The sequence below is a fragment of the Bos grunniens genome, chromosome 22, assembly GCF_055505025.1.
Source record: "Bos grunniens cultivar Pamir isolate PY7600 chromosome 22, Bosgru_T2T1.0, whole genome shotgun sequence".
Taxonomy (NCBI): domain Eukaryota; kingdom Metazoa; phylum Chordata; class Mammalia; order Artiodactyla; family Bovidae; genus Bos; species Bos grunniens.
The window spans coordinates 42,894,273-42,922,248 of NC_141186.1; the positions used below are offsets into that span (position 1 = coordinate 42,894,273).

The following is a 27,976-nucleotide window of genomic DNA, read 5'->3' on the forward strand; positions in this document are numbered from 1 at the left end:
TTAAAAGGATCATTTTAGCCCTTTCAGCTTTCCTGGTATTGTTGCTTTCAAGGGTTGTTTTTTTAACACTCAGTAGTTAAACTGTTTCATTTTTCTTCTTGATGGCATGCACACTGTTATCCTGTCACCCCTGCATGCTTGACTAATAATTTGGAGTTACATTCTCACACACATTTACATACTCACAATAGAAATGATATTTACTCCACATGAGGCCACTTATATTTCTGTGAAGCCTTTAAAAAACTTTAAATGTCAGTTTACTTCTTGGGAAAAAAATGGAAGAATTCTATTTTGAATGTAATGCTTGCATTTTTATTTCTGTATATCATGAGTTACAACATAACGTACTCTCTAAACCTATCAGGCAAATTTAATATTTATTCCATGTGAGTAATTCTTTTAGGCTGTTGGCGTCTGCATATCTTTATTATTCTCTTTTGAAGCTTTTTTCCTCTCTGAAAAAGTTAGTTCCTGTAACTTGGCCCTTCTTTGGTATAGGCACATAGTGTAGGTTATAAAACTCTTTGTCTCCTTAAAATAACATCATACAGCTTTTGCTAAAAGATAAATATTTGCAGATAACTATTTAGTTATAAATAAGAATTTTCACAAAAAAAATCTTTGCTTTATTCAATTAAAGAGCATGAAGTCTAGCTTATAAGGAAAATGTATTTTTACCTTAAACAAGTAAAGGAATCTCATTATCTTCCCCAAATATTCACATGATGATATTTGCCCATCCAATACCGTCCCTTTAACTTGTGCTGTGATTTGTCTGTGAGGCATTGCCAGCTACAGGTAAAGATGTTTCAGTTTAGTTCAGTTCAGTCTCTCAGTCGTGTCCGACTCTTTGCTACCCCATGGACTGCAGCACACCAGGCCTCCCTGTCCATCACCCACTCCCAGAGCTTTCTCAAACTCATGTCCATCAAGTCAATGATGCCATCCAACCATCTTATCCTCTGTCGTCCCCTTCTCCTTCTGCCTTCAATCTTTCCTAGCATCAGGGTCTATTCCCATGAGTCAGTTCTTCACATCAGGTGGCCAAAGTATTGGAAGTTTCAGCTTCAGCATCAGTCCTCCCTGTGAATACTCAGGACTTATTTCCTTTAGGATGGACTGGTTTGATCTCCTTGCAGTCCAAGGGACTCTACATAAATAATTTGCTCAGGTCCTTGTCATACCAAGCATGCTGCAAGTTAGTTGGCTGTTAGAAGCAGTCACATCTTCCTTTCATTTTATTTGGCATTATTTTAATAGTTTCCTATTAAATTCAAGAGGTAGAAGAAATACTCCTTAGGGACAGTTGTTAGTGAAGACTTTTAAGATACATTTGAATGGTCGATCTTGCTGTCATCAAAGAAGAAATTATTTTTTATAAAGATGTTATGACTGATACCTTTAGCTGTATTTGTGCAAATAATTGTGCTCTTTAGTTGACAGATTATAAATCTGCATCATGTCTATTGTCTGCTAGTGCTGTTCAACTAAAAGGTTCTGTCAGTTCACACATTTAGTCACTACAACATTGGACCAAAGTAGAAACTCCTGCTGATTCTATCTCAGTTACAAATTAAGAACTGCCATCAAAAGTATGTTTGGAATATTGCAGATGTGTTTGTTGAGAACTTTTAATAATGTTATATAAGACTTTTTTCACAGTGGACTGAATTACAAAAGACAATTGGAATATAAATAAATATGATCATCCACTTTTATTATACAAAGGCTAAAATAGAGTTCTATCCTGAAGCACTCAACATTAAAGGTGTGATACAAAAGAGCCTGGGTCCCATCTGCTCCAAATAGATGGCCCTCAAGAGTCATTAAAATTATCTTTTTAAAATTACAACTCGGCAAGAGCAATTCGTTTTGTGCATCCAGAAATTATTGTCCAAATGCCCATCTGCATGTCCTTTCAAGAAACGTAGTTCAGCAGAGGAAGTGCTGGGCCCTTGGGGAAATCATTCTCATCTTCAGCATACATATGCTGTGCTACAGTTAATCAGACAAACTCTATTGATGTTCCCGGCACTGGGGCCTGATTGAATATCTAACAAACAAATGTTTCTGAGCCCAGAAGACAAACAGTTCAAGAGATTTGGACTTTTAAAAAAATAAGTTAAATCAAAAAGATTTTGTATTTGTTCTTCTGAAAAACAGATGAACACATGATTGGTATATGAAAATGGCATACCAAATCCTTTACTACTCTGACAAAGTCTATTCAATTGCTATGCTGGTTTCCAGTAGTTCAGTGATAAACCAAATCAGTGAAAGTGGTTGTTTTTCAATCAGATCATAGTAAATCAGATTATAGTGAACTTCTTAGGCATATAATAAATATATATGTTATTTAGTACAGATTAATCCAAAAGCATGTTGAGCCCACATGGTACATATATGAAAGTAATAAAAGTCATTTATGCCTAGATCATCTATTTTAGTAAGTCGAAACATTACTGAAGAAAAGAGGAAGGTTTTGTCAGTGCACCACTACTAAGAAATACTATTTTTTTTTTTTTTAGAAATACTATTTTTTATTTTCCATCTATTTCCTCTCTAAAATAGAAGCTGACCCAACTTAAAGTATTAGTCTTGTATATTGTCTTACCTTTCCCATTTATCCTAATTCCTCCTTCAAAATTGGGATAGATCAGATTTATTGGTTCCAGGGCAGCCAAAATAGGCAAGCCTTTTGTGCTCTGTCCAGATTCTGCACTTATTTGTCTTTTCCATGTATTTAAAATAGCATAGAAACATATTATCGTGAAAATTCAGTACTATGAAGAGAGTGAATGATTATCAGGAACACAGCTAAATCTGTCCATTTCTTGGCCCATTTCCAAATCAGGGTGTATCTTAGGGAAAATGTGAGAAGACTGTCCCTTTACATACTCATGAATAGTTCTGTGTATATAATTCCTGCCCATGCCATACAAAAGGAAATACATCTGAGTAAACTTGCATAAAGAAGAAAAGGCTGTGCTCTGACCTACTTACAGATGGAAAAAAATAGACTTGCAGGTAGACAAAAATACTTCTGTTGAATGTTTTAGTAGTGAAATTTGTGAACTGACAAAAACTTTTAGATGATCAACAGCACTAGCAGACAATAGAGATGGTACAGGTGTATACTTTGGTTGTCAACTAAAGAGCACAGTTATTTGCATTTGCTTGCATGAGTGCTAAGTCACTTTGGTCATGTCCAACTCTTTGTGACCCCATGGATTGTAGTCACCAGGCTCCTCTGTCCATGCAATTTTTCAGGCAAGAGTACTGGAGTGGGTTGCCTTCTCCCAGGGATCTTCTGACCCAGGGGGATCAAACTCGTGTTTCCCACAGTGCAGGCAGATTTTTTACCACTGGGCCACCAGGGAAGACCAGTCCTCATAATAGTACATCTGAAACTTTTAAATGAAATATATTTCCTTCTACCTTATGAAATTATTACTTTTGTAGGTATCTACCCCTCTGCCACTAGACTTTATGCCTCTCGAGGGCACTGTCCTTGTTCTTCTTACCTGTGTATCTTGTATATCATTTCTAGAAAATACCTTACACCTAATAGGAGCTTAATATTTATTGAACTAATGTTATTGTAAAAGCTCACTGTTTCCCCCTATGTCATATACAAAATGGAATCCCATAGTGATCCAGAGATTCTGATCCAAAGAGTTGTAATTATACCTTTCCCTATAACCAGCCTGTTTTTGTTAAGGGGAATCTGTTAGCCAATAATTTGTTTTAAATCTACAGTACATGTCCTTATTTTTTATTGTGAAAACATGATGGAAATGAATAAGTAAAGGGTATTTTGGTCACAGAAATCCCACTGTCAATTGTATATAACAATTATAAGAAATTAGACTGGATTTTTTTTAAAGAGTTGGAAAAGATATAACACTGTCTAACAACCAGACTGAATTGTTAAAAATCAATCCTAGTTCCACTAGCACTTTCTTAAAACTAAGGCTCGAAAGATGTTTGTTCTGTGTTCTGTTTACCTTTCTCTAGAAAACTGGCTAAACTTTTATTCTCTTTTTGTCTTTGTGAAACAAAAATTATAAGAGTCACCACTCCATTCTGTAGTAATTCAGAGCATGAGGTATTTTTCAGGTCTCTTGCACTCTTTCCAGTTTTCTGCCTGAAGGCAGAATTCTTCAATCATATAAACATCCTCAGGGTTCCCAGGATATGGTGAAGGACAAGCTTACTCACTAAATGTACAGCAAAAAGAGTCGCCCAGTGCCTGCAGCTCAGCCATGTGGTACTTCACAAGGGCAGAGATATTCTTACACTTCTTATTTTTCCACTTGGGACATAAAGTAAGTCATGGATTGACACCCAATTACCATCTTTTCTTTCCCCTATCTGGCACTCTGAACAATAAATTTCTCCTCCATCATTTATAAGGAAATAAATATATCAGAAGATCAAGTCAACATAAACAAAGAAAACAAGACCCAGGATGAATACCAAGAAGAAATGTTTGTAAAAGAACCTTAGACACTCTGCTGTTCTTTCTTTACTACAGATAACCAAGCTGTTTCTTAGGAGAGGTTCTTAGACCCAAGTATACCTTTCTTAAAAGCACAGTTGTCTGATAATCCCAACTGCTTTCCACAAGAAGGTGAATCATAAATGACAGGATTAGAAATTGCAGACTCCATGTAAAAGCTTCCCAAACGCACCAAGTACAGCATACTCTGGCTTCCACAGAACTCTCAAATCAGTCCTGCCTCCATTGTCACCACCATTGAATTACCACAGCCACCTCAGCATTTCTAATCATTACAATTTAATACTCTCATAATTGCCTCCCTTGCTACTATCTCTACAGACACTTCTGATATCCACAAACAATATCCACACAAACTCAAACTCATCCCCATGCCTTCTGTTTTGTGCCATCATGACATTCCCCCCGCGCCCCGCCCCCCCCCCAGCCCCCCGCCCCATCAAATTACTCAGTGACCCTTTGTTGCCTTTCAGGCAAAGATCCTGGATGGCAGGGTTTAACTTCTGGCCTGCCATTGTATTCCCACCATCTGCAGCGCCTAGAGCAGCACCTAGCTTATGATGAGGAAGAAAGGAAGAGAGACAGAACAGTGACAGACACACAGACCGGTGAATCCTTTCTAATTAAAAGATTCGATAAATTCTTCTCTTGTCCAGTGCCCAACCTAAAGCAATTCTATCTCACCTTTACAGATACTTAACTTCTACCGAAATGGAAATTTCACCTCAGACAGTGATCTGTATCTTGAGGTGTATGATGGCCAAACATTCAGAAGAAGCTGACCAGTTTTATCAGTCATACAAATATTTTGTTTAAAAATGCCAAACTTTGGCAAAAGCAAATATTTGGTTCTATGCAGCTGTAAATGAAAGGATACTGGAAGAGCTTACTAAAACAAAATGTAAGATAGTACAATCTCAGACATCAGATAATGTCTTTAAATTGTACTCTGCTTTTATTATTTTTTCTGTTATAAGTTTACTTATTACACATTTAAATAGATAAGACAAATTAGAAAAATCTTATGACAAATATAAGTGATTATCACATTTACTTTTTATTTATATTTATTGTTTTATAGCAGGAAACTACCAAGTGAAATAGCACATATTTCTCTTTTTTGTTATTTACCTTCATGGCCATTGATGTTTTCATTTGTAGTATCTCCTTTCTCAGATTTTAAAAATTAAAATTGTTAGGGCTAATTTCAGAACTATACGTTATTAAAATGTTTCCAGCTTTTACTTTAAACTTTCCAAATGATTATATTTAGTGAGGTTCATGTCTTGTGGAAAAGTACTTTCTATAATTGAAATTTTCATTTAAGAAAAATATTTCACAAAACATGCTCTATTATCTATTGTTCTTTAACGGTAAAATTTCCATACAACAATATAAGGCTGAAATACTTTGATATGCCAGCGTGTTAAAAGAGTAGCATTTCCCTACTTAAATAAGGTACATTCTGTAAGTTCTTGTTCTTTTTCTTCTCATGGAATTAGCTTATCAGGAAGTTAAAGCATACAATTCCTAGATATTTTAGGTAACTTCTTATGTATCCTTCTTATGGACTTCCCTGATAGCTCAGTTGGTAAAAAATCCACCTGCAATTCAGGAGACCCTGGTGCAATTCCTGGGTCAGGAAGATCCACTGGAGAAGGGATAGGCTACCCACTCCAGTATTCTTGGGCTTCTCTTGTGGCTCAGCTGGTAAAGAATCCACCTGCAATGCAGGAGACCTGGCTTCGATCCCTGGGTTAGGAAGATCCCCTGGAGAAGGGAAAGGCTACCCACTCCAGTATTCTGGCTTGGAGAATTCCATGGACTGTGTAGTCCATGGGATCACAAGTCGGACACAACTCTCTCTCATCTTGTATGGATCCTCTTCTTTTTTATACTTTCTTTGAAATGAATATATTTGAGCTATTGTTTCCTAAATGTACTCTTATTACTTAGTGGTAAAAATACATGCCTTACCAAGACCAGAGGCAAACATAGCAGGGCATCATAGCAAATGATTTATACCTGTTTGCATTGCTGTTTTTAGTTTTTTTATTTATTATTATAGAATAAAATTATGTGTGTAAGTATATGTATGTATCCTTTCACTTTATTAAGAGAATACATGAACTTATTAAGAACTTATATTCAGTAACTTATTCACCACAAGTTTCAGCTCAAAGTGATTTCCCTTTGTTCTTCTGTGTAGGATAACCACAGTGTCCAGGGTTCTCCAGGCCCAACAACTAGTCCTCCAGGGTTAACTCAGTTAAGTTTAGAGAGCATGCTGGGGAAGGCTGCAAAGTGTGCAAGTAAAGAATATCTAAAAAATGCGTATGCAGAAGGAAGAACTTCAGAAAACCAGAATTCCTTGGTGAAGCAGATAGATATAAAAGACTTTGAAACGAGTTTTGTGCCTAAACCATCCCTTTCTCCACCTGGAAGACATGAGTCATCTCCGAAAATTCCAGATCTTGTTATTAAACCAAAGGACCTACCAACCCATCAAGTGTCAGCTTCAATAAACAAAACCTTCCTAAAGGAAATTTCAGAGGAGAAGTTGAAACCAATTGCTGAGTTATCTGTAAGTGGTTTCATTCTGGTTTACATATGTGGGCAGTACATCCTGCTGGGTTCTATTCTGTTCTACTTTGCACACATTTTCAGCAGTATCTATTTTTTATCATTTTGGTGATCACTAATGTATTTTCTTTCCTATTTAGATGTGTTTTAGCTCAGTAACAGCAGCTGTTAAAGAGTATCTTGCACATCCCAGTGATAATAGAATGCCTCATGTTTTTAATGAGAAAGATAATTATCATAATAGTTATTTTTTATTTCCCAGTTAGTTCTCATAATTTGAGTTATCACTGCCTGCAAATTATAAATGAAGATCTTATTTTTGAGCCAAAGGCTTGCCAGTAAAATTGACAGATTTTCAATAACAATCTACATTAGGAGCCATAAAAACATCATTATTTTGTTCACTTTCTGGTCTCTTTACAGCCGTTCCCCAAATAATAAATGATATGAGTGAAGGTTAACAGTAAAGCAGTGTCATTGAATAAATCCCTAGGCTAGCCTGGTGACTATATTCATGTCCATCAGATTGATTTTTTTCCCTTCGTATGAGTACTTTTCTCCCTTCAGTTGCCCCATAGCTGCACTTAAAAAACTAGAGAACAAATGAGGCTATACAGAAAAAATGACATTTATATTCCTTTTTTAAGCAGTAAAGCTTTTTTTGATTTGCCATGTCCTAAGTATTCTGTATGTGTTACAGTGTAAAACTTTGGTTCAGTTATGTTCTAAGCATGTTATAGTGGATTACTTAGTAAGGTGATAGACATATATATATATATCATTACTGTCAACTAATATTTCTTTATTTCTTTGGATTTTGATAGTGATTGCATTGAATCTGTAGATTACTTATGATAATGTCGACATTTTAATAATGTCAATTCTTCCAGTTTGTGAGCACAGAATATCCTCCCATTTATCTGTGTCTTCTTCAATTTCTTTGAACAATGTCTTATGGATTGGAGGTCTTTCACCTTCTTGTTTAAATTTATTTCTTTTTTGTTGTGATTGTGAATGGGATTGTTTTCTTAACATTTCTTTCTTCTAGCTCATTGTTATTAGCATGTAGAAATGCAATTGATCTTTTTGTACATTGATTTTTTTTACCCTGAAATTATACTGTATTTGTTTTATTATTTCTAATGGGTTCTTTTGGTGAAGTCTCAAGGTCTTCCTGCGTATAAAAGGGCTCCAAAATCACTGTGGATGATGACTGCAGCCATGAAATTAAAACACTCCTGCTCCTTGGAAGAAAAGCTATAACAAACCTAGACAGTGTATTAAAAATCAGAGACATCACTTTGCCAACAAAGGTCCATATAGTCAAAGCTATGGTTTTTCCAGTAGTCATATATAGATGTAGGAGTTAAACCATAAAGAAGGCTTAGTGCCAAAGAATTGATGCTTTCGAACTGTGGTGCTGGAGAATACTCTTGAGAGTCTCTTGGACATCAAGGAAATCAAACCAATATCCTACAAGAAATCAACTCTGAATATTCACTGGAAGGACTGATACTGAAGCTAAAACTCCAATAATTTGGCCACCTGATGCAAAGAGCTGATTCAATGGAAATGACTGTGGTGCTGGGAAAGATCGAAGGCAAAAGGAGACCGGGGGAGGCAGAGGATGAGATGGTTAGATAGCATCATCGACTTAATGGACATGAATTTGAGCAAAGTCCAGGAGATACTGAAGGGCAGGAAAGCCTGATCTACTGTAGTCCATGGGGTCAGAAAGAGTCAGACATAGCAACTGAGCAACAGCAACAAATATATAAAAGCATGTCATCTGCAGATAGTGACAGTTTTGCTCCTTTATTTCCAATTAGAATGCCTTGTATTTCATTTTGTTGCTTAATTACTCTGGCTAGGCCTTCCAGTACTACATTGAATGAGAGTAGTGAGAGTGGTCATCCTTGAGCATCTTGTGTTTTTCCTGAATTTAGAGGGGTAGCTTTCAGTTTTTCACCGTCGAGTGTGATGTTAGCTGAGTTTGTCATATATGACTTAAATTATGTCAAAGTATGTTTTTTTATGTATACCTACTTTATTGAATAAAGTTTTTTATCAGAAATGGTTGCTGAGCTTGGGAGCCTCCAGCCCAAATGAACTTTAAATACCTGTCCACTCAGTAAAGTATTCTGGCTGAAAGATAGCGCTCTCTGATGATATCAGGGAATAATAAAAGGAGGAAAGGGACCAAAGTTTGGAGAGAGAGCAGGAGACTTTCCTTCACCCATTATCTTAAGAAGCTTTTAGGATAAGACAGTTCTCAGAAACCACTTGGGAAACCCTTCTTAGAGCTGCTCAGTGCAGATTGCAAACACAAGCCTGACAGGTATGTGTTCCACACGAGAGCCCTCTGAGACATTCCTCTTCCATTTGACAGAGCAATCACTTCACTGGAAATAGAGAAGGAGCTTTATCTTTTTTGAGGGGATAAAGACACAAAGGAACTACTTCCCTTTTGTGCACAGAGGTTTGACCTCAGTGTCAAAATTCAAGCTAATAAAATTCACTCTCTATCAGCCCACATGATCGTTACAATCTGTGACTCATGTTTGGGAGTGTGATAATCTCAGGTTAACAGGACATAAAATTATTGAAGGCATAGGCATTCTATCCCATTCCAAAGTGAATTTACAATGGGAATGAAGGGTTCTTCCAGAGAACCCTTGTTTTTTAAAAAAGAACTTCATGGTCCTAGTGAGAGGATTCTAATAATTGACATTCTCCCCGCTTGATGTGTGCTGCTAAAAATCTATGAAAACTAATTTCCTCAAGAATGCCGTGTGTTTACTAACTCTACAAAGGGATTTTTCTTCAGATCCTGGAAAACCACAGAGTGATTTAGAAAAATAAATAAATAACTGCCTTACTGAGATTTAATTCACACAATATAGACGTCAACGTTTTTCTTACAATGCTTACAGAATTGTATAACCATCAGTACTGTCTAATTTTAGATCATTTCATCACCCCAAAAGAAACTCTATACCCATTAACAGTCACTCCTCATACCTCCTTTCCCCCAAATTTCTGGCAACCACTAATCTATTTTTTGTCACTATGGATTTGCCTATTCTGGACATTTCACTTAAATATAATCATATAATATACAACGTTTTACGTCTGACTTCCTTAATTTAGCATACTATTTTCAAGGTCCCATCTATGTTGTAACACATCACCCCTTTATATGCAGGAATGATAAATCACTATATGGATATACCCTGTTTATTTGTCCATCTGCTGATGGACAGTTGGTTGTTTCCACTTTTTGGCTGTTATGAATTGATGCCAATATGAACATTCATGTCAAAGTTTTTGTGTGGACATATGTTTTCAGTCCTCTTGGGTATATACCTAAGATTAGAACTGGTAGGTCATATGGAACTTTACATTGTGACTAACTGCCAAACTGTTTTCCAAAGTGTCTCTACCATTTTACAATTCCATGAGCAATAGGGCAATTTCTTCACATCATAATCAACACTTCTTATTGTCTGTCTTTTTTATTTAAGCCATACTAATGTGTGTGAAGTGGTGTCTCAATTGTAGCTTTGGTTTGCATTTCTCTAATGACTAAACATATTGAGCATCTTTTCATGTGCTTATTAGCCATTTGTGTTTCTCCTTTAGAGAAATACCTATTCAAATCCTTTACCTATTTTTTAATTGGATTTTTTGTCTTTATATTATACAGTTGTAAGAGTTTGGATACAAGTTCTTTGTCAGATATATGCTGAGACAACCCCAGTCTGTAGGTTGTCTTTTCATTTCTTGATGGTGTCTTTTGAAGGTCAAAAGATTTTAATTTTTATGAAGTCTAGTTTATCTGTTTTTTCCTTCTGTTGCTTGTGCTTTGGGAATTACATCTAAGAAATCGTTGCCTCATCCAAAGTCGCAAAAATGTACTCCTGTTTCCGCTTCACTCTGTGATCCATTTTGAGTTAATTTTTGTATATAGTGGGAAATAGATACTCACCTACAGTTTGTGTTTTTTTTTTTTTTTGCATGTTTGTATTCAGTTGTGCCAGCTCCATTGGTTGAAGGACTATCCTTTCCCTATTGAATTGTCTCACACCCTTTCTAAAAATCAGTTGACCATACATGTAACAGTTTATTTCTGACCTCTCAGCTCTATTTATTGTATGTCTATCATTTTGCAGTGCTACACTGTCTTAATTCCTATAGTTTTGTAGTATAGTTTTGAAATCAGTAAGAACTTCATTCTTTCTTATCTTGATTGTTTTTGCCATGCTGAGTTCCTTGCATTTTAATATGAGTTTGCTGATCAGCTTCTCAGTTTCTACAAAAGAGGCAGCTGGGGTTTTGGTAGGAACTGCCTTTAATCTTTAGGTCAATTTGAGGAATATTTCAATTTTACAGTCTTTCAATCTTCAGTATTTTAGTCCATTGGCTGTTTTTCCATTTCTTTGTGTGTTTAATTTCTGTCAGCAATGTTTTATAGTTTTCAGTGTACAAGTCTTGCACTTCTCTTGTTAAGTTTATCCCTTTCTTATTCTTTTTGATGCAATTGTGAATGTAATTTTTTCTTAATTTCATTTTTTTACTTGTTCATTGCTAGTGTATAGAAATACAATTGATCTTGCAACCTTGCTGAACATTTATTAGTTCTAATAGTGTTTTTGTGAATTCCTTAGGATTTTCTATGTATGAGATCATGTCACTGCAAATAGAGATAGTTCTATTTCCACTCCAATCTAGAGGGTTTTTTAATTATTTAAACATAGTTTGTTTACAAGATGCCTATCTCTGCTGTACAGGAAAGTGACTCAGTTATATACATATATACATTCTCTTTTTCATTATGGTTTATCACAGGATATTGAGTATAGTTCCATGTGCTATACATTAATGGATATTTTTTATTTCTTCTTAATTGCGTCCACAAATGGATTTAATTTGGGTGAAAACATTTTTTTCTTTCAATATATATAAGATTTAGTACTTAATAGAGTGGCCCCAATATTGAATTCTAACACAGACATGGTGTATTCAAACAGGCCTAGAAAGATTCTGTTGGTATGATTCATAAGAAATGTGCTTGATGCAAGAACATTTTGAGAATTATTGTGGAACTAGAAATCCATTTAATATTAATATGAATGCAGGTGTGAAATTAACCTTTGCTGGCTAGCATTGTAGTCCATATATGTACAGTACTAACATCTATGGGGGTTTCTACCACTTAAGTTCGGTTTCTAAAATACAGGGCCTCTGGGGAATGGGATATACTTATTCCAGTTCTACTTCTAAATAAGTAAGAGCATCTGTTCTGCTGACAGCCTATCAGATCAGATGTTCTTCTAACTGCTATAATACACTGACCAAGAAAGGTGAGGCCTCTCTCCTCAGGAAGCTTATATCTGTTGAAAGATACAGACAACAAGTAAACAAGTATATAAAATGATTCTAAACTATGATAAAGACTTGGGAAGGAAAAAACAGGGTGATAGAGTGGTAGTTTGGGCAGAATTGTGAGTACTTTACCTAGTATCTGCCTGAATGGGTGACATTTTAACTAAGATTGTTTAAGATGAAGGCAACCATGCAAAGAACCAGGGGCTAATGTTTTAGGCATCAGGATTAGTAGGTTCAAAGCTCCTGAAATGAGCATCATTGAGGAATAAAAGAGGCTCCTGGAGCTGGGACATATGGGCAGGCAGAAATTAGAAGAAGATGAGAGCAGAGAGGTAAACAAGCCCAGATCATATAAAGTCAGGAAGCACATGGTGAGGAGAGTGGCCCTCATTCCAAACGCAGTGAGTGGTAAGTCTTTGAAGGTTTTTAAGCAAGGCAGTGACATTTATATTCAGTCTCCTTTGGCTTCCTCCAGAGTAGATGTAGTAGGGCAGACATAGAAGCAGCGAGGGCAGTTGAGGCAGTACTCTTGGAGTTCAGAGTGGAGATAAAGAGAAGTAGCAGATTACTGGAATAACTGGGTGTAGCACTGATAGGATGTAAGAAAAAGGAAGCAGAATCTAGGATTCTTAAGAATCTAGGAAACTTAAGTTTGGGACTTGAACAGTCAGATAGTTGTGTCAGTCTGGGCTGTAGCAGATTGAATGTATCTGAGTCATCAACTTAGTCATCAGGGTACCACAATCAGGAACTGTAAATGGACATTTCTAAAATCTGTGCTCTCTGAAAGTGCTGACGTGAAATAACTTTATGGCAACAGTAAAAGGCTCTTACAGAAGGAGGTGCAGCGAAATTGTCTTCCTATCCCCCTGATACGGAAGAGTACTAGTAATTCTAAAGGAACACTTACTGAAACTAATTTGCTAACTGCTTGGTAAACTTCTTTCTGGCAATGTGTTATTCATATTTTAATAGAGTTCTCTATTATTAAGTTCAAATATTTTTAATTAAGAAAGAAATACAGCCCTCTGGGTAATATTGCAGTCATATATATAGCTGGTAATTAAACTTTTCCACATGTATAACTGCATTCAAATAATTTTGAATGAATCATTTTAAACCTGCAGATGTCATTGTGTGCATCTTAAAACAAGTAAACAAGACATGTATAGCAATCTTTGTGGTTCCAGAAAATGTTAGAGCTTACTGAAGAATTATTTCATAAGAAAGACAAAATATGCTACCAATCACAAATTCAGGTATTTTTTTTTAAATGCTTGACTTTTATAGAGAAAACATTGTAAAATGAATCATATATAATGAGCTTAATTTTCACATTTCCATTTTTGAAAATCAGAACTGAATTATGGAAAGGCCCTTTTTTAAAAAGATATTTTAGGCTGTGATATAATGTGAGCAAATTTTTCTTTTAATTTTCAAGTCATTTTTTGGATAATGAAAAAGGATTAATTGCCTCCCTGATAACTTGAGTCCCAGTATTGGAGCAGTGAATATCTATCTATATCTAAAAATATCATATATTTTTAAAGTTATAACAGTTTGCTATTCAGTGCAATTTATGCTCAGAAAACTTAGAAGAAAATAAATTTGTAAGTTATTTTAAAGTTCTAAAGGCATTATTCCATTACATAAATATTTGCATTTTCTAAGGTACCCTTTGCTCAAAGTGAAACCATCTGTCTGTCTTTGAATTTGTCATTCAAGTATGCCATTTGCAGTTGTCTTTCCAACAATACCACATTGTTTGAAGAATTCATAAATGTCTTTCTGACCCCTGACTTGCTTCATCAACAGCAGTATTCCAGTGTTCCAAAACACCTGTCTTGGGGGCAGGTAACTCTGTATATCAGACATCATCCTGGTCCAATTGTGCAGACTCTCTTAGGGGTAACTCTCCCTCCTGCAGCAGTTTCCACCATAGGTACCCACTGACCTCATGCTGCCTTGAGCCTTCCCCCTTGCAGCCTTTAAGACCTTCCCCAATCAGGGCTCTATGTCATATCTACCCACATTTTCATTCTTCAAAACAGATAAATCAGGAGCAGGGGACACCATGGTTCAGAGCCCCAGCTCAAATCAGCCAGACTTGATTTGAGTCCTAGCTTTGCTTTTTTTAGTTGTGTGACCTTGGACACATTTCTTAACCTCTTTGTACCTTGGTTATATCATGTGTAAATTTGGAAAAAATAACAATACTTATTCCACAGGGTTTTTGTAAGTATTAAATGAGATAGTACATGTAGAACACTTAGCCCATAATCCAACAGGGTATTTTCTTATATCTATTTCTGAGTAGTTAGAACCTGTCAAATTCAAATCAAATTCTCAAAACTAATTATTGAGACTGTTCAGTAAATGATGACTATATATGCTTTTTGTCCTTTGCTTATAGTTGAATCAAGTGTTAACATATGAGTAAATTAATTCTGCTAGGTAATGTGTTGATATTTTTTAAAGGATACACTGAAGAGAGAAAACTGTTTAGAAGCGGGCTGTGGTATCTCTCCAGTCCTCCCCCAGAGACCACCCTCAGTGTGCCTGCCATGTTCCCAGAGCTGAATTGGAGATGCGTAGCTTCATGATTGATAGAGCAAACTGAACTTGGGCAGGACTAGTAGCATTTCATAAACCGTAGTGTTATCCATGGGAAGAAAGTTTCATTTATTAAATTGGACATTCCTGCCAATTTATAGTCTTTGGGAAAAGAGTCTGATGTTTGATGTTTTGTTGAAGCTGCACTCTTTCCTTGTCTCCGAAAAAAAAAAAGGTCATTATCTCAGTCTTATCTGTCAATGTATTGCTGGGGATATTGCTGAAGCTACAGAATTTGGCGATTAAATAACATTTGTGTCACCAGTAGAAGTATTTGAATTAGACATAGAAATTTCCCAGGTGGAACGCGTTTCTAGCCCTCTGCCTTCTTTTTGAATATTTTTCAGTCTGACTGATATATAGTGTGGTTTGTTTATTTCACTTTCTTTGTATCTAGTGTCTAATTTAGTTGCTCACCAGGGCAAAATGGTCTCGAGTAGATGTGTGTTAAAATAATTTAAAACGGAATTACAGTTGAGATCCAGGTGATGATATCGAATTGCAGAAGTTATTAGGATATGTTTATGTCTCCATTTCTGAGTAGTTGTGCAAACAACATGCCATTTACTTTGATAAAGAGGAGCAGTTTCAAATTCTCAAAAGTTTCAGAAGTTGTAGCTAGAAAGTCTTGGCAAAAATTGAGACTATCAGAAGTATGAATCAATGAGAAGACATTAGTGGTTTAACCAGCACACTTTGGCATTTCATCGTCAGTTCTCCAATATTCTAATGCTAAGGGTTAGATGGCATCCTACTAGTTACGTGTTTATGGAAGAAATCCATCTTCTTTGATGTCTTGGTTTTCCTAATTCTAAAGAGGAGCAAATTAAATAAATTTGTCATTTTCCTACTATATGCAAGAGATACTAGGCTGTTTTCTAAGCACATTGAGATCGAGGTCTTTGATCTCAGTCAGACTTGATTTGAGTCCTAGCTTTGCTTCTTTTTAGTTCTGTGACCCAGACACATTTCTCAACCTCTTTGAACCTTGGTTATGTCATGTGTAAACTTGGAAAAAATAGCAATATTTATTCCTCATGGGTGTTCTAAGTATTAAATGAGTACATGTAGAACATTTAGCCCATAATCCAGCAGGGTGGCTTTAAAGATCAGGAGTACTTGCTGTGTGCCAGGCTCTCTACGGGTGTCCCACACTATCTCCAGTCTCCATCTCCCCCCTTGAGAGGACTTACTTCTTTGACAGACAAGGAAGGAGAGAGATTTGGCTTGTTCACATATAATAAGTGACAAGGCAGAGTATCAAACCCAGGAATTCTGGCCAGAAAAGCCTGTAACTCCCACCACACTGGACCATCACCCCTAGTTAAAGACCACTGAAAAAATTCTGTGATCAGGTGGCAACTTAACTTCTATTGCCACTTAAAGCTTTATAGTATTTTAATGTGCAGATACTGCAGATGTTGGTTTATCTGTCGTTACTGTTTTACAACCAGTTGTATATTCTAAACAGTTCAAACTTATCTAAAGGTGTCATCTTCCCATTCCAGAAGCATCCGTTGTCTTACCTCTGCTATTTTCATCTCTATAAGAAATTTTATTGTTTTCCTTTTGATTCTTTAAATAATTTTTAAACTACCATTTATTGAATGGCTTTATGCTTGTTCAGTGTACAAAACTACAATCACCTTGTAGATGGCATATCCTTGGGCATAATATAAAACCTCTTCAATTGGCTGTTAGTAGATTCCTTCTAGTCTATTATTGTTAAAACTTAGAAGTTAAATGCTGGAAAATTAAAAATTGTTTATCAGTTGTTTAACGTTAATAAGAGCACAGCTGTGTTTGTCAGAGATTTCTTTCTGAAAATTAGCAAGCTGACTACCAAGGCAGAAATGTATGGAAGTATATTTCTTTTTAGGTCATGGATTAAAAGACTGTTCTATACAAATTTAGCACATGAATATAAAGATTTTTTTTTCTTTAAATCCTTTCATGCCAAACAAAAGAGAGAGGAGAGCCACATATACAAGATAGAAGTTATCTCTTTGCAAGGAATTTTAGCACTATTGGATTTAATTACCCAAGAATTCTTTACCTAAGACATTTTGGGAGATTAGTATTCCTGAATAATGAAGTATGGATTGAGTGTCTCCAGGTCACATGCCAAAATTTTTGTGACAGACGTTTCAGAGGCATCATTGGGTTTGGTTATGCCTGTGTCCATGCGAATGCTGTCAGCGTAAAACATGTTCTAGGTTCAGACCAGTTGGTTCTTTTGGATAGCCTGACTCTTGATTTACACTGTGCAAGTTGACACTGCATCTCTTACATTTAGCAAAGTTTTTCAAGTTGTACTGTGGCTTGGTCTTTAAGTTTTGATTTATATCTTTGCATGGTGAAGACACATGGTGAAAGCTACCATATATTGCGAATGAGTTGTGTGTTCAAGTATGTGCCACTCACAGCTCACGTTTGTGGCTTCTGTCTTCTCTTCATTCCTGTTGTTAGTCGGCCAGTGCCCCCAATGAATCAGAGCAAACTCTTATGTGGGATAAGTAGCTTAGGAATTTGAAGCAAGTCTTCCAAGGAGTGCTCGTTGGAGAAGAGATGTCCTAGAACACTAATTTACTGTCAGCTATTAGTATTAAAAATGTCAGTGTAGAGATTAAACACTGTCTGCAAATAGCAGTCAGGAGGAGATTAATCTTCAAATGCCAATTAAAATCTAAAATTAGTTTTGGAAAATGGACTTCTGCTTTTCTTGTTGTCATGTTGAAGTTCAAAAAAACTTCCAAAACTTTCTAATTATATCTTTTTAAACTCTTAACAGTAAATACAAATTTGAAACTACCATGATACTGACTCCCAAAAGGAAAATTGCCTTTTTTCCTCCTACTGATACAGTTCATAGTAAGGTGCCAGTGAGTAATAACTAATCACTTCTTAGGAAATCTCTTTTTGATTCTCAGACTTTTGTGCTCTTGTTCACAAAGAAATATGCATATCATGAACACATACTTTGAAGATTTTCACAAACTGAAGGAACTGATCATCATCTGAATCAAGAAAGAAAACAGTGTCAGCTGCCCAGCAGCCCCACTGTCCTCCCTTCCTGTTACTATCCTGTGCTTTCGTGCCCTCAGGACTACCCCCTACCCGCCAAGACTGGTTTTACCAGTGAATGCTCCCTTACGTCTGGGTTCTCTGGCTCAGCATTTCTTTTATAAGAGTCAGTATATCACTCATTTCAATGCTATATAGTACCCTCCTGTGTGGCTCTCATACCATTTATTTACCCATTCTACTGTTGGTGGGCATTTGAGTAGTTTCTGTTTGGAAGCTATTAAAATTATGTCTTGTGATAGAATCCTAGATTTTTTAATAAGACTTGGGCAGGGAAGTAGAAGCCATCTGGTCTTATAAGATTTAAGTTAAATTCTAGGTATTTTCATCTTTGTTACTTTGGAACAGTATTATAGATTTCATTTCTAAAACAGTATATATTTAAGTAAATAGTGCTTTCTATGAATATGAGCTCCATATGTCTAGCTTGCCCCATGTTTTCTTGCCTGATGCTTACAGTAGGCTTCCCTATCACGCTTCCAATCAGTCCTTCAATGCCAAGCTTAAAGACCATCTCCTCCATGATGCCTGATCCTACAGGAAATGACCTCTCTCTTTTCTGAAATACCAGACTATTTGGTATATCTACCTTTTCTCATGTTACCTTTCATATCCTAAGAGCCACCATCCCTTTTGTAGTAGTAGTGCCTTTCGAGTCTTGGTTTAACTAAAAGAATACAAAGAAGATTGCTTGTTAGAGCTTTTACTAAGAGTTTTTACAACATGATGTCCCCTGTGTCCTAGGTATCAGGCACTGTCACAATGCAAACCTGATTCAGAGTCTCGAAAATGTTACAGGCTCCAGAGTGAGAATAATGACCCAATTTTCTCTCAGTTCTATTACTCTCCCATCCGTGTAAAATAGGAGGTTGGTCATCTCATTTTATTAACCCATGGCCATGTCTGATTCTGCCTCTACACCACCATTGTAAACTCAGCCTTGTGTCCCCCTCAGTTCAGTAGAGTTGGTTCTTAGCACAGATTCTATAGGCAGAAGTTTGCTCAATTAAGCTATTCCACATTAAAATCTTGAGAAGACAGATTAAGCGGAGGGCTTCAAGTTGAAAGATTATTTTTGTTTGTTGTGTCTTATCATTTTGCTGAAGTTACCGGTTTTCCTTTTAATCACTATCAAAACTCTGTGTGATTATTAATACCATACATCAGTATATGTTTCCTTATTGTATACTCATTTCTTTAGAACTCTTTATCCCTCCTAGATTGTAAAACCTGTGAAAGCAAGGGCCACATCTTAACCTTTGTAGCTTCACAGACTTACGTTCCCAAAACTGTCTGAAAAAAGATCAATGAAAATGAATGGATTGAATGGCTTTATAAGGGAAGGACTTGCCTGGGAATCTAAGCACAGCTGAATTATATAGCCCCAAGCCCATTACCTGCTCCTAAAATAAATCTGATTGATATTGTCTCTCCTCTGTCCTACAAGGATATTTTGAGACAAAATTGGGTTATACGTAACAGTTTGAGCCTTTCAGAGATGGAATTACATAAGGCACTTTGCCTCTTAGGAGTTGCATAATTTAGTTAGATGACATCTTGTGCTGGGTCTACTTTAATGTGAAGACTTTATTGCAAGCCTTTATATTTATATAAATTATTTAGCCTTTTCTGGGGTTTTGGAATGGTTCAAGAGATTTCACATCAAGAATACATCAAGGGACTAAGTTAATTATCTCTCCGCCACCAGTTGCTCTATTCATGACCCTGGTGTCTCTGCTCACTTTTGGTTTTGTGAGGCTTTTTTCTAATTTTGCTGGGCAGTTGCATCTTAGTCACATCTCTGTTGTAGTATTGATGATGATACATTATAATAGCCTGATTTTTTTTAATTGAAGCATAATTGCTCTGTAATTTTGTACAAAATTTTGTAAATTTGTACAAAATATATATAATTGACATAAATATATGTCAATCCTACTCTCTCAATTTGTGTCACCCTCTCCTTCCCCACTGTGTCTACATGTCTGTTATCTATGTCTGCATCTCTTTTCCTGTCCTGAAAATGGATTCATCTGTACCATTTTTCTAGATCCCATATATATGTGTTGACACCCAGTTTATAATACCTGTTATCTCTCCCTTTCTAGACTGTGAGCTCCATGAGAACAGAGATGTGTCTCATTTTCTTTATGCTCCTAGGTCCTAGCATAGTACAGAATAGGTGAAAGGGGCCAGAGGAAATGAGAGGAAAGAATAATAACAACAGGGCACAAATCATCAATTTGGAGACACTTAGTAGAGCTGTTTGTCAGGTACTGTGCTAAGCATTTGGTACTCAGTATTTTAGTACACTGAAAATCCCACGAGTTACATACTATGCTCCCATTTTACAGATGAAGAAACGAAGGCATGGAAAGATAAAGTGATTTTCCCAATCACATACAGCTGGTAAAAGGTGAAACCAGGGCCCAGACTCAGATCTGTGTGGCTTAACCACTGGCCCGTTAGCTCTTGTTTTTCTGTCTTAGCACCCAAGGTTGTACCTCAGGCTTGTAGATTAAATAAATAAAATGGCTGAATTAATCATACTAAGTACATATAAAAGTTTTATTCTTAATAAAAATTGTGAAAACAAAGTTTCCTTTTTCATTTTAAAAGCATGTATCATCAGTGCATACCTGTGTGACATGTTGGGCTTCCCTGGTGGCTCAGTGGTAAAGAATCTGCCTGCAATGTGGAAGACCCAGGTTCGATCCCTGGGTCAGGAAAATCCCCTGGAGGAGGAAATGGCAACCCACTCTAGTATTCTTGCCTGGGAAATCCCATGGACAGAGGGGTCACAAGAGTTGGACACGACTGAGCAACTACACCACCACCACGCGACATGCCAGAATGTTCAGTTCTACTTCTTGACAGAGAAACTGAAGGGCAGAAAGTCATGTGTTTACTGTTGACCCCAAAGTCAAATGGCTAGTCTTTGTTTCACATCTGATTACTGAACTACTTTTTTTTTTCAATTGAGTTATAATTAATTCATATATCTAGATCCAGCACTCCTTCATGCTCGCTGTATATTTCTAAATAAAGTCTTGCATTTAGTTAGCAAAAAAATAATAATAATAATAATTAATTCATATACCATAAAGTTCAGAAGTTTTTAGTATATTCAGGACATTCTGTAACCATCACTACAACACAGCCTGCTTTCAGAACATTTGCATCACCCCAGAAAGAAACCCCTTACCTGTTAGAGATCACTGCCCATTCCGTCTCTCCTCAGTCCCTGGACAACCACCTGTCTCCCTTCTATCTCTGTATACTTGCCTTTTCTGTATATTTCATATACATGAAATCATATAATCCGTGACCTTTTGTCTCAGGCTTCTTTCACTTAGCATAATATTTTCAACATTCACCCATCTTGTAGCATGTATCTTTATGGCTAATAATACTCCATTGTATGGATAAACAAAAATCCATTCATCAGCTGATGGACATTTGGTGGTTTCCACTTTTGGGCTATTATGAATAATACTGCTAATGAACATTCATATGGAAGTTTCTGTACGCATGTATATTTTTAGTTCTCTTGGATATATCCCAGCAAGTGAATTGCTGGCCCCAGGGCCCATGTTTAATGTTTTGAGGAACCACCAAACATTTCCAAAGTGGCTGCACCGTTTTATAATCACAACCAGTGATGTGTGAGGATTCCAGTTTCTCCGCATCCTTGCCAGCACTTGTTACTGTCTGTCTTTTGTATTATGACAATCCCAGTGGATGTGAATGGTCCCTCATTGTTGTATTGATTTGCTTTCTCTAATGACAGTGATGTTGGGCATCTTTTTGTTTATTACCCCCCTATTTATTTTGAATTTAAATTGTTTTTATTTTTCCCTTTTTAAAGTGCCTTTTTTGGGAATATAAACTTTGTTTTTCTTCTTGTAATATCTGTTTTATTCAAAGAAGTCTCTAAGCATATTAAATGCTCATGGACTCATTACTCATGACATCCATTAAGGGTGTCAAGCAGCTGAAGCCATGAACTATAAGAATTTAAGTGAGTTTCCATTGAAGTGAGTTTCAACTTCACAGAAAATCTCTACATCACATTATTAGATCACAGGCTTTCATAACCCCAAAGTTATGATGATGATAATGCTTTATTAAAAAGCTTTTAGTGTCATAGAAACACTAAGAATTTTTTTCAATTGTTATTTTCTTAACCTTTTACATCCTGATGAGGCAGAAGAAAAGACAGTAGCTATCTCAAAGAGTCATCCAAGAAAACAAATTTAGAAATTTGAATATCTTAAAATGTCTTATGTATCATGGAAAAACTTTTTGAGCATTATCACTGATTCCAGATGTACAAAAATATTTCAAGTTTGTTTTCAAGTTGTATGCCAGTCCTGGATGTAAATCACACTGCTCATTCATATGTGATGCTAACATTTCAGCAATGTTGAAGTTAATGTTAGCTACCAAATTTGGTTTAAGCCAGAGAAAAGGGAAGAGGTTTGAAAATTCCATATGCCAGTTTCTTCCCTATACATTGAAATAATATTTATACTAGCTCTGAAGATTTATAGTAGTAGACTTGACAGATTACATATGTATAGTAAAGTCCATATGAATTTAAGTGTTTATGGTAGCTCTGAGGTCTTTCTGGCTTTCAGACCTTACATGTTCCCATCTTCAGTTCATATTTTATTTGGTGGCTTTTAACATTAGTTATCTTCATTCTTACTGTTAGTTGAATTTATTTGGTCCTAGTGTTCACACTGATGAAATTTGTCAATTCTCTTATAAACCAGACATTTTTATGGAAGGTGATTTTTTCTTTTACAAAAAGCTGTTTTGAATTTTTGTTTATTTAGTCAGTCCTCAAATACTGGCTGGGCTCCAGGTGTGAGAAATACAATGGAAGTAAGACAGTCGTGGAGCTTGCCTTTGTAGCACTCACACACTACCTGTGGACTCCAAAACCAGTTAGGTACCTGCGGCTGTGATGGTGCTAAAAATGTACACTGTAAGATTCTCTGAGAGCACATAATGTGGAGGAACTGACCCAGTTTTGAACTGTCAGGAAAAGCTTTTCTGAAGAAAAACACATAATCTGGGCCCTAAAGGACAGCTGGGCATTCGCACACAAGAAATGGCGTGTGCACAGGCACTAAGGCAAGAGTGGGTGTGACGCTTTTGAGGACCTGAATAGAGGACAGCGTGGCCGGCACGTCAGGAGAAGGAGACATGATGAGGCAGCCGGCAGGGGCGGCATATAAAGGCCTGTTAAAGATCTGGGCCTCTGTCAGTGGGGAGCCACTGTAGGGCTTAAGGCTGTAGAGTAGCATTCACAGAAGCCCATAAAATTAAGAAAGGCCAAGTGACTCATTGCTCTTTCAATTTCTTCTCTCTTGGTCAGCAGTATGACTGGAGAAACTATCAGCCCAGTGAGATTAGTGAATCTGAGTTGCAAATGCTCGCCAGCCTACGGCGGCAACAGAATGAGGAACTGGAGGATACTGGGGCTCCCTATGGCCTGAGCGCATCCCAGGTTGACAACTGTAACGTCAGCATAAGCACCAGCAGCGACGACACAACCACGTGGAACTCCTGCCTGCCACCGGTGAGTCCAGGGGTTTGCAACTCTGTTTACTGCCTTAATCAGGGATCCAGCCTCTCCGTAACAAAGCCCAGCCTTGCCTGGGAAAAGTAGGGCTGAATGAGAATACTTCCCATGAAAACTGTTCTGAAATAGTGTTGTAATACTGGAGGCATTGTCTTGTTTTAAATTATTTTATTTATCTTCAGATAATGGGCTTCCCTGGTGACTCAAACGATAAAGAATCTTGCCTGCAGTGCGGGAGATCTAGGTTCGATTCCTGGATCGGGAAGATCACCTGGAGAAGGCCCTGGCAACCCACTCCATATTCTTGCCTGGAGAACCCAATGGACAGAGTAGCCTGGCAGGCTTCAGTGCATGGGGTTGCAAAGTGTCACTACTAAAGTGACTTAGTTTGCACCTTCAGATAATGTATGTTAATTGTGTGGTGAGATATAAAACCCTACATGAAAATGAAAGAAAAAGAATAATTTTACTATAGACTCTAGGTATTTCATTGCATTCTCAGCTCCCTAGCACAAGCCCTGGCACATAGAACAGGCTCAATATGTGTTTTAAAAGTATCCGTTAAATGAATGAACAAAAAGGAAGAGACTATAGCTAAACCAAGTATGGCTTGGATACAGTGGCAGAAAAAACGTTTTTGGAAGTCACCGGATTTTTGCTGACTCCTCCCTGTGTCTCTGGCCATGAGAGGCATTGCAAGTGCTTCAGCAGCTTATACTATCCTGTATGTTTATACGGTTAAAGCACTCTTAAATGCAGCCCTTCATTTTTTCTATAGACTAGCAGGCGACCTGAAGCAGGCCACAGTCTGCCTGTTTTTCAGTTGAAGTAACTAAATTCTGGACTCAAGCTTCCACACCTGCTCAGTGGTAGAGCCCAGAACAAAGCCCAGTGATTTTACTGCGTCTATTCTTCAGTACAATCCTCATGGATCTTATGGTTTAATTGAAAAGACAAGGCAGAAACATTCACAGAACAGTCTAAGAAATGTCATGGGGCAGAAGAATAAAATCATGATTATAATAATGGCAATTAGAGCTGCCATTTCTTTGAGACCTAAAAGCATTTAAGATCTCCATAGACCAAACAAACATTTACTTATAATGCTACATTCAACATCAGATCAAACATATTAAAATGTACTTTCAAATCCAGTAGTAAATATAGTTTTTTACCAGACAATTTTTGAAAGGAAATATAAAACTGTGCACCTTTGGTTCATGCTTATATAAAATTACATAAAGGTTAGTTTAAGTGTAGTTAACAGTGGATAAGCTATGTTTTAAGTATTGAGTTAAATATCAATTTTTCAGTTTTCATTTTCTATTTTAAAGTAATTTTTTTTTTCCGGATCTCCACCTTCTTTGTAGCTCTTAGAAATCTCAGAGGCCCTGACACTAGGCCTTGTGTTTCTTACTACTCCTTGCTGCTATCCTATGTGGTAAGCACTATTGAGTTCCCATTTTCAGATGAGAAAACAGACTCTTGAGTAGAGTGACACAGAACTAGTTTGGCATGACTCTCAATTCTAAGCTTCTAGCCTCCATGATAAGGACTTCTTGATATGTGACTTAATTGTCAACTGAGTGCTATGAATATCTAGCAGAAGTTGAGATTTCTACTCTGGAGAGAACTTCCAAATCACAGATGAGAAATACAAATTGGTTCTAAGGATTAGGGGTGGTGGGGGCAATTATATTAGTTTTTCTTTAGTGTTCTTTTTACCACCTTGACCACCGTCCAAGTTGGTCTTGCCTTATTTAGCTGTGCTTTCATTAAACTGGATGATCAAGCATACATAACACACCAAGCAACCGTGGTCCCAGAGAGTACCTACCCACCCAGAAAAACATACCCCTGTGTACTAGTTACTCAGAGTATCCTGATAGCCAGAGCTAAGAACAGAAGAGTAAGTTGCAGATTTTTGCCAATGCAATTTACAGTGGAATTGAAATACTGCCTTTCTTATAAAATATTTCTTAGCAGCCATTTAAACCATAGTAACAAAGAGAATAGTAGCCTCCTGAACAAACCCATTCTGTCATGAAGTAGCTCAGAGACCCAGCATTACAAAGGGCAAGCTGGAAAGTGATTATTCAAGACTGAAAAGGCTGAACTCTCAGTTGCCCAGGATACCATGTCCCCATCACTGTCCTGTTGTGGCAAGGGCTGAAGTCCCCATGCATCACAACTACTTCACTCTAAAAGTCTACAGCTGAAAATAACCATTGGTAATAAACTTAATAACCCCTCTATTTGACCAAATGAGAAATTGAAAACAGTCTATTTTTTTAGACAGAGAAAATAATTGAAAAAACCTACCTTTGGTATTTGTAAGATATATTTATTATTCCATCAAACTCAGTCTATTTCAATATTGAAACTATCAACAAATGGAAAATTGCATTCCTTAATGAATTCTGCATCTTGTTGCTCGTATAGAGTCTAAATAGAGCAATTTACAAGAACTACTATGGTCTTTTCTGGGAGCTCATAATTTTCTTTTTAGAAGTTGTACCAGGGCAATGAAAAAGAAGCAGTGGAAGAAGACATAACTTCATCACAGTGATATCCTGCTTTTCTTATGTCACAGTGATGGCACCATCCTCCACACTGATCCTCCACACTGACACTCAAACCAGAAATTTGAAAGACGTCTCCACTTCTCCCACCCCTTCATTTACCACACCCAATTGATCGTCAAATCCTGAGAATCCCCTCTCCTTTTTACCTCTTAACCCTCCCTATCTAATACCATGCTCACATCAAAAGTGGCCCAGACAGTAAAGAGTCTGCCTGCAGTGTGGGAGACCCGGGTTTGATCCCTGGGTTGGGAAAATCCCCTGGAGAAGGAAATAGCAATACAATCCAGTATTCTTGCCTGGAAAATCCCATGGATGGAGGAGCCTGGCAGGTTACAGTCCATGGGGTCTCAAACAGTAGGACACGACTGAGTGACTTCACTTTCCTTCATCTAATACCATAGCTTTGGTATTTCATTTCTTATCCAAATTCCCTCATCAATTTCCTAATACTAAGGTGCCTGCAATCCAAGCACTATAGCGTGGTGGTTAGGAGCATAGGCTCTGAAGTCAAATCGCCAAGGTTCACATCCAAGCTGTGACCTTGTCAAACACATGGCACTGTGTCTGAGACATGATAAGCAATTAATAAATTAAGATTAGTTGTCATTATTATTCATGCTGGCTGTCTCTCTAAAGACCACATCTGATGTGATCTCATCCCTACATGAAGCCCTTTTGTAACTCCTCATTGCCTCTTTATCCTGGCATACACAGTCCCCCCACCATGATCTGAGACCTGCCCCTCTCTCCAGGATCATCTCTCACTGCTCTCCACCTTTCTCTCCATGCTTTAATCCCAGTGGTAATCCGCTAAAGGCAGTTTTACGCATCCTTGTACCTTGTACCAGTTTATCTCTTAAGACTCAGCTCCAAAGCCTTCTGTAATCCTTCTCCTGGCTCACTGAGAGAGGTAGCTTCCTTTCCGTCACAAAAGCCAGGATTATCTCCATGCTAACACTCACCGCAGCCTAGCTTGTCTGTCCCACATTAATTCATCCCACATTTTTTTTGAGTGGTACAATCTTCTGTGGATTGTGCTGGGGATACAAAAAAGTCTTTACTCACCCTAGAGATACTGTTCATACTATTCATGGGGTTCTTAAGGCAAAAATGCTGAAGTGGTTTGCCATTCCCTTCTCCAGTGGACCACATTTTGTGAGAACTCTCCACCATGACCCGTCCGCCTTGGGTGGCCCTGCACGGCATGGCTCATAGTTTCGTTGAGTTAGACAAGGCTGTGGTCCGTGTGAGTAGATTGGTTAGTTTTCTGTGAGGTGGTTTTCAGTCTGTCTGCCCTTGGCCAACATCCACTGGATCACTGAAAAAGCAAGACAGTTCCAGCAAAACATCTATTTCTGCTTTATTGACTATGCCAAAGCCTTTGACTGTGTGGATTACAATAAACTGGAAAATTCTGAAAGAGATGGAAATACCAGACCACCTGACCTGCCTCTTGAGAAATCTGTATGCAGGTCAGGAAGCAACAGTTAGAGCTGGACAGGGAACAGCAGACTGGTTCCAAATAGAAAAAGGAATATGTCAAAACTGTATATTGTCACCCTGCTTATTTAACTTCTATGCAGAGTACATCATGAGAAACACTGG

At 37.2% G+C, this 27,976-nt stretch overlaps 1 protein-coding gene across 50 annotated transcripts in view; it reads left to right on the forward strand.

Annotated features, from left to right (window-relative positions):
* Positions 1-27,976, forward strand: part of CFAP20DC (CFAP20 domain containing) — a 266,072-nt gene that overhangs the window by 168,548 nt on the left and 69,548 nt on the right. For 17 of the 50 annotated variants that reach the window (XM_086367122.1, XM_086367120.1, XM_086367117.1 and 14 more), the window contains 2 exons: positions 6,735-7,109; positions 23,580-23,783. In XM_086367122.1, the coding sequence (XP_086223248.1) occupies positions 6,735-7,109; positions 23,580-23,783 (579 nt within the window). The remainder of the gene's footprint in view (positions 1-6,734; positions 7,110-23,579; positions 23,784-27,976) is intronic. The other 33 variants (XM_086367143.1, XM_086367138.1, XM_086367134.1 and 30 more) reach the window with 3 other exon arrangements.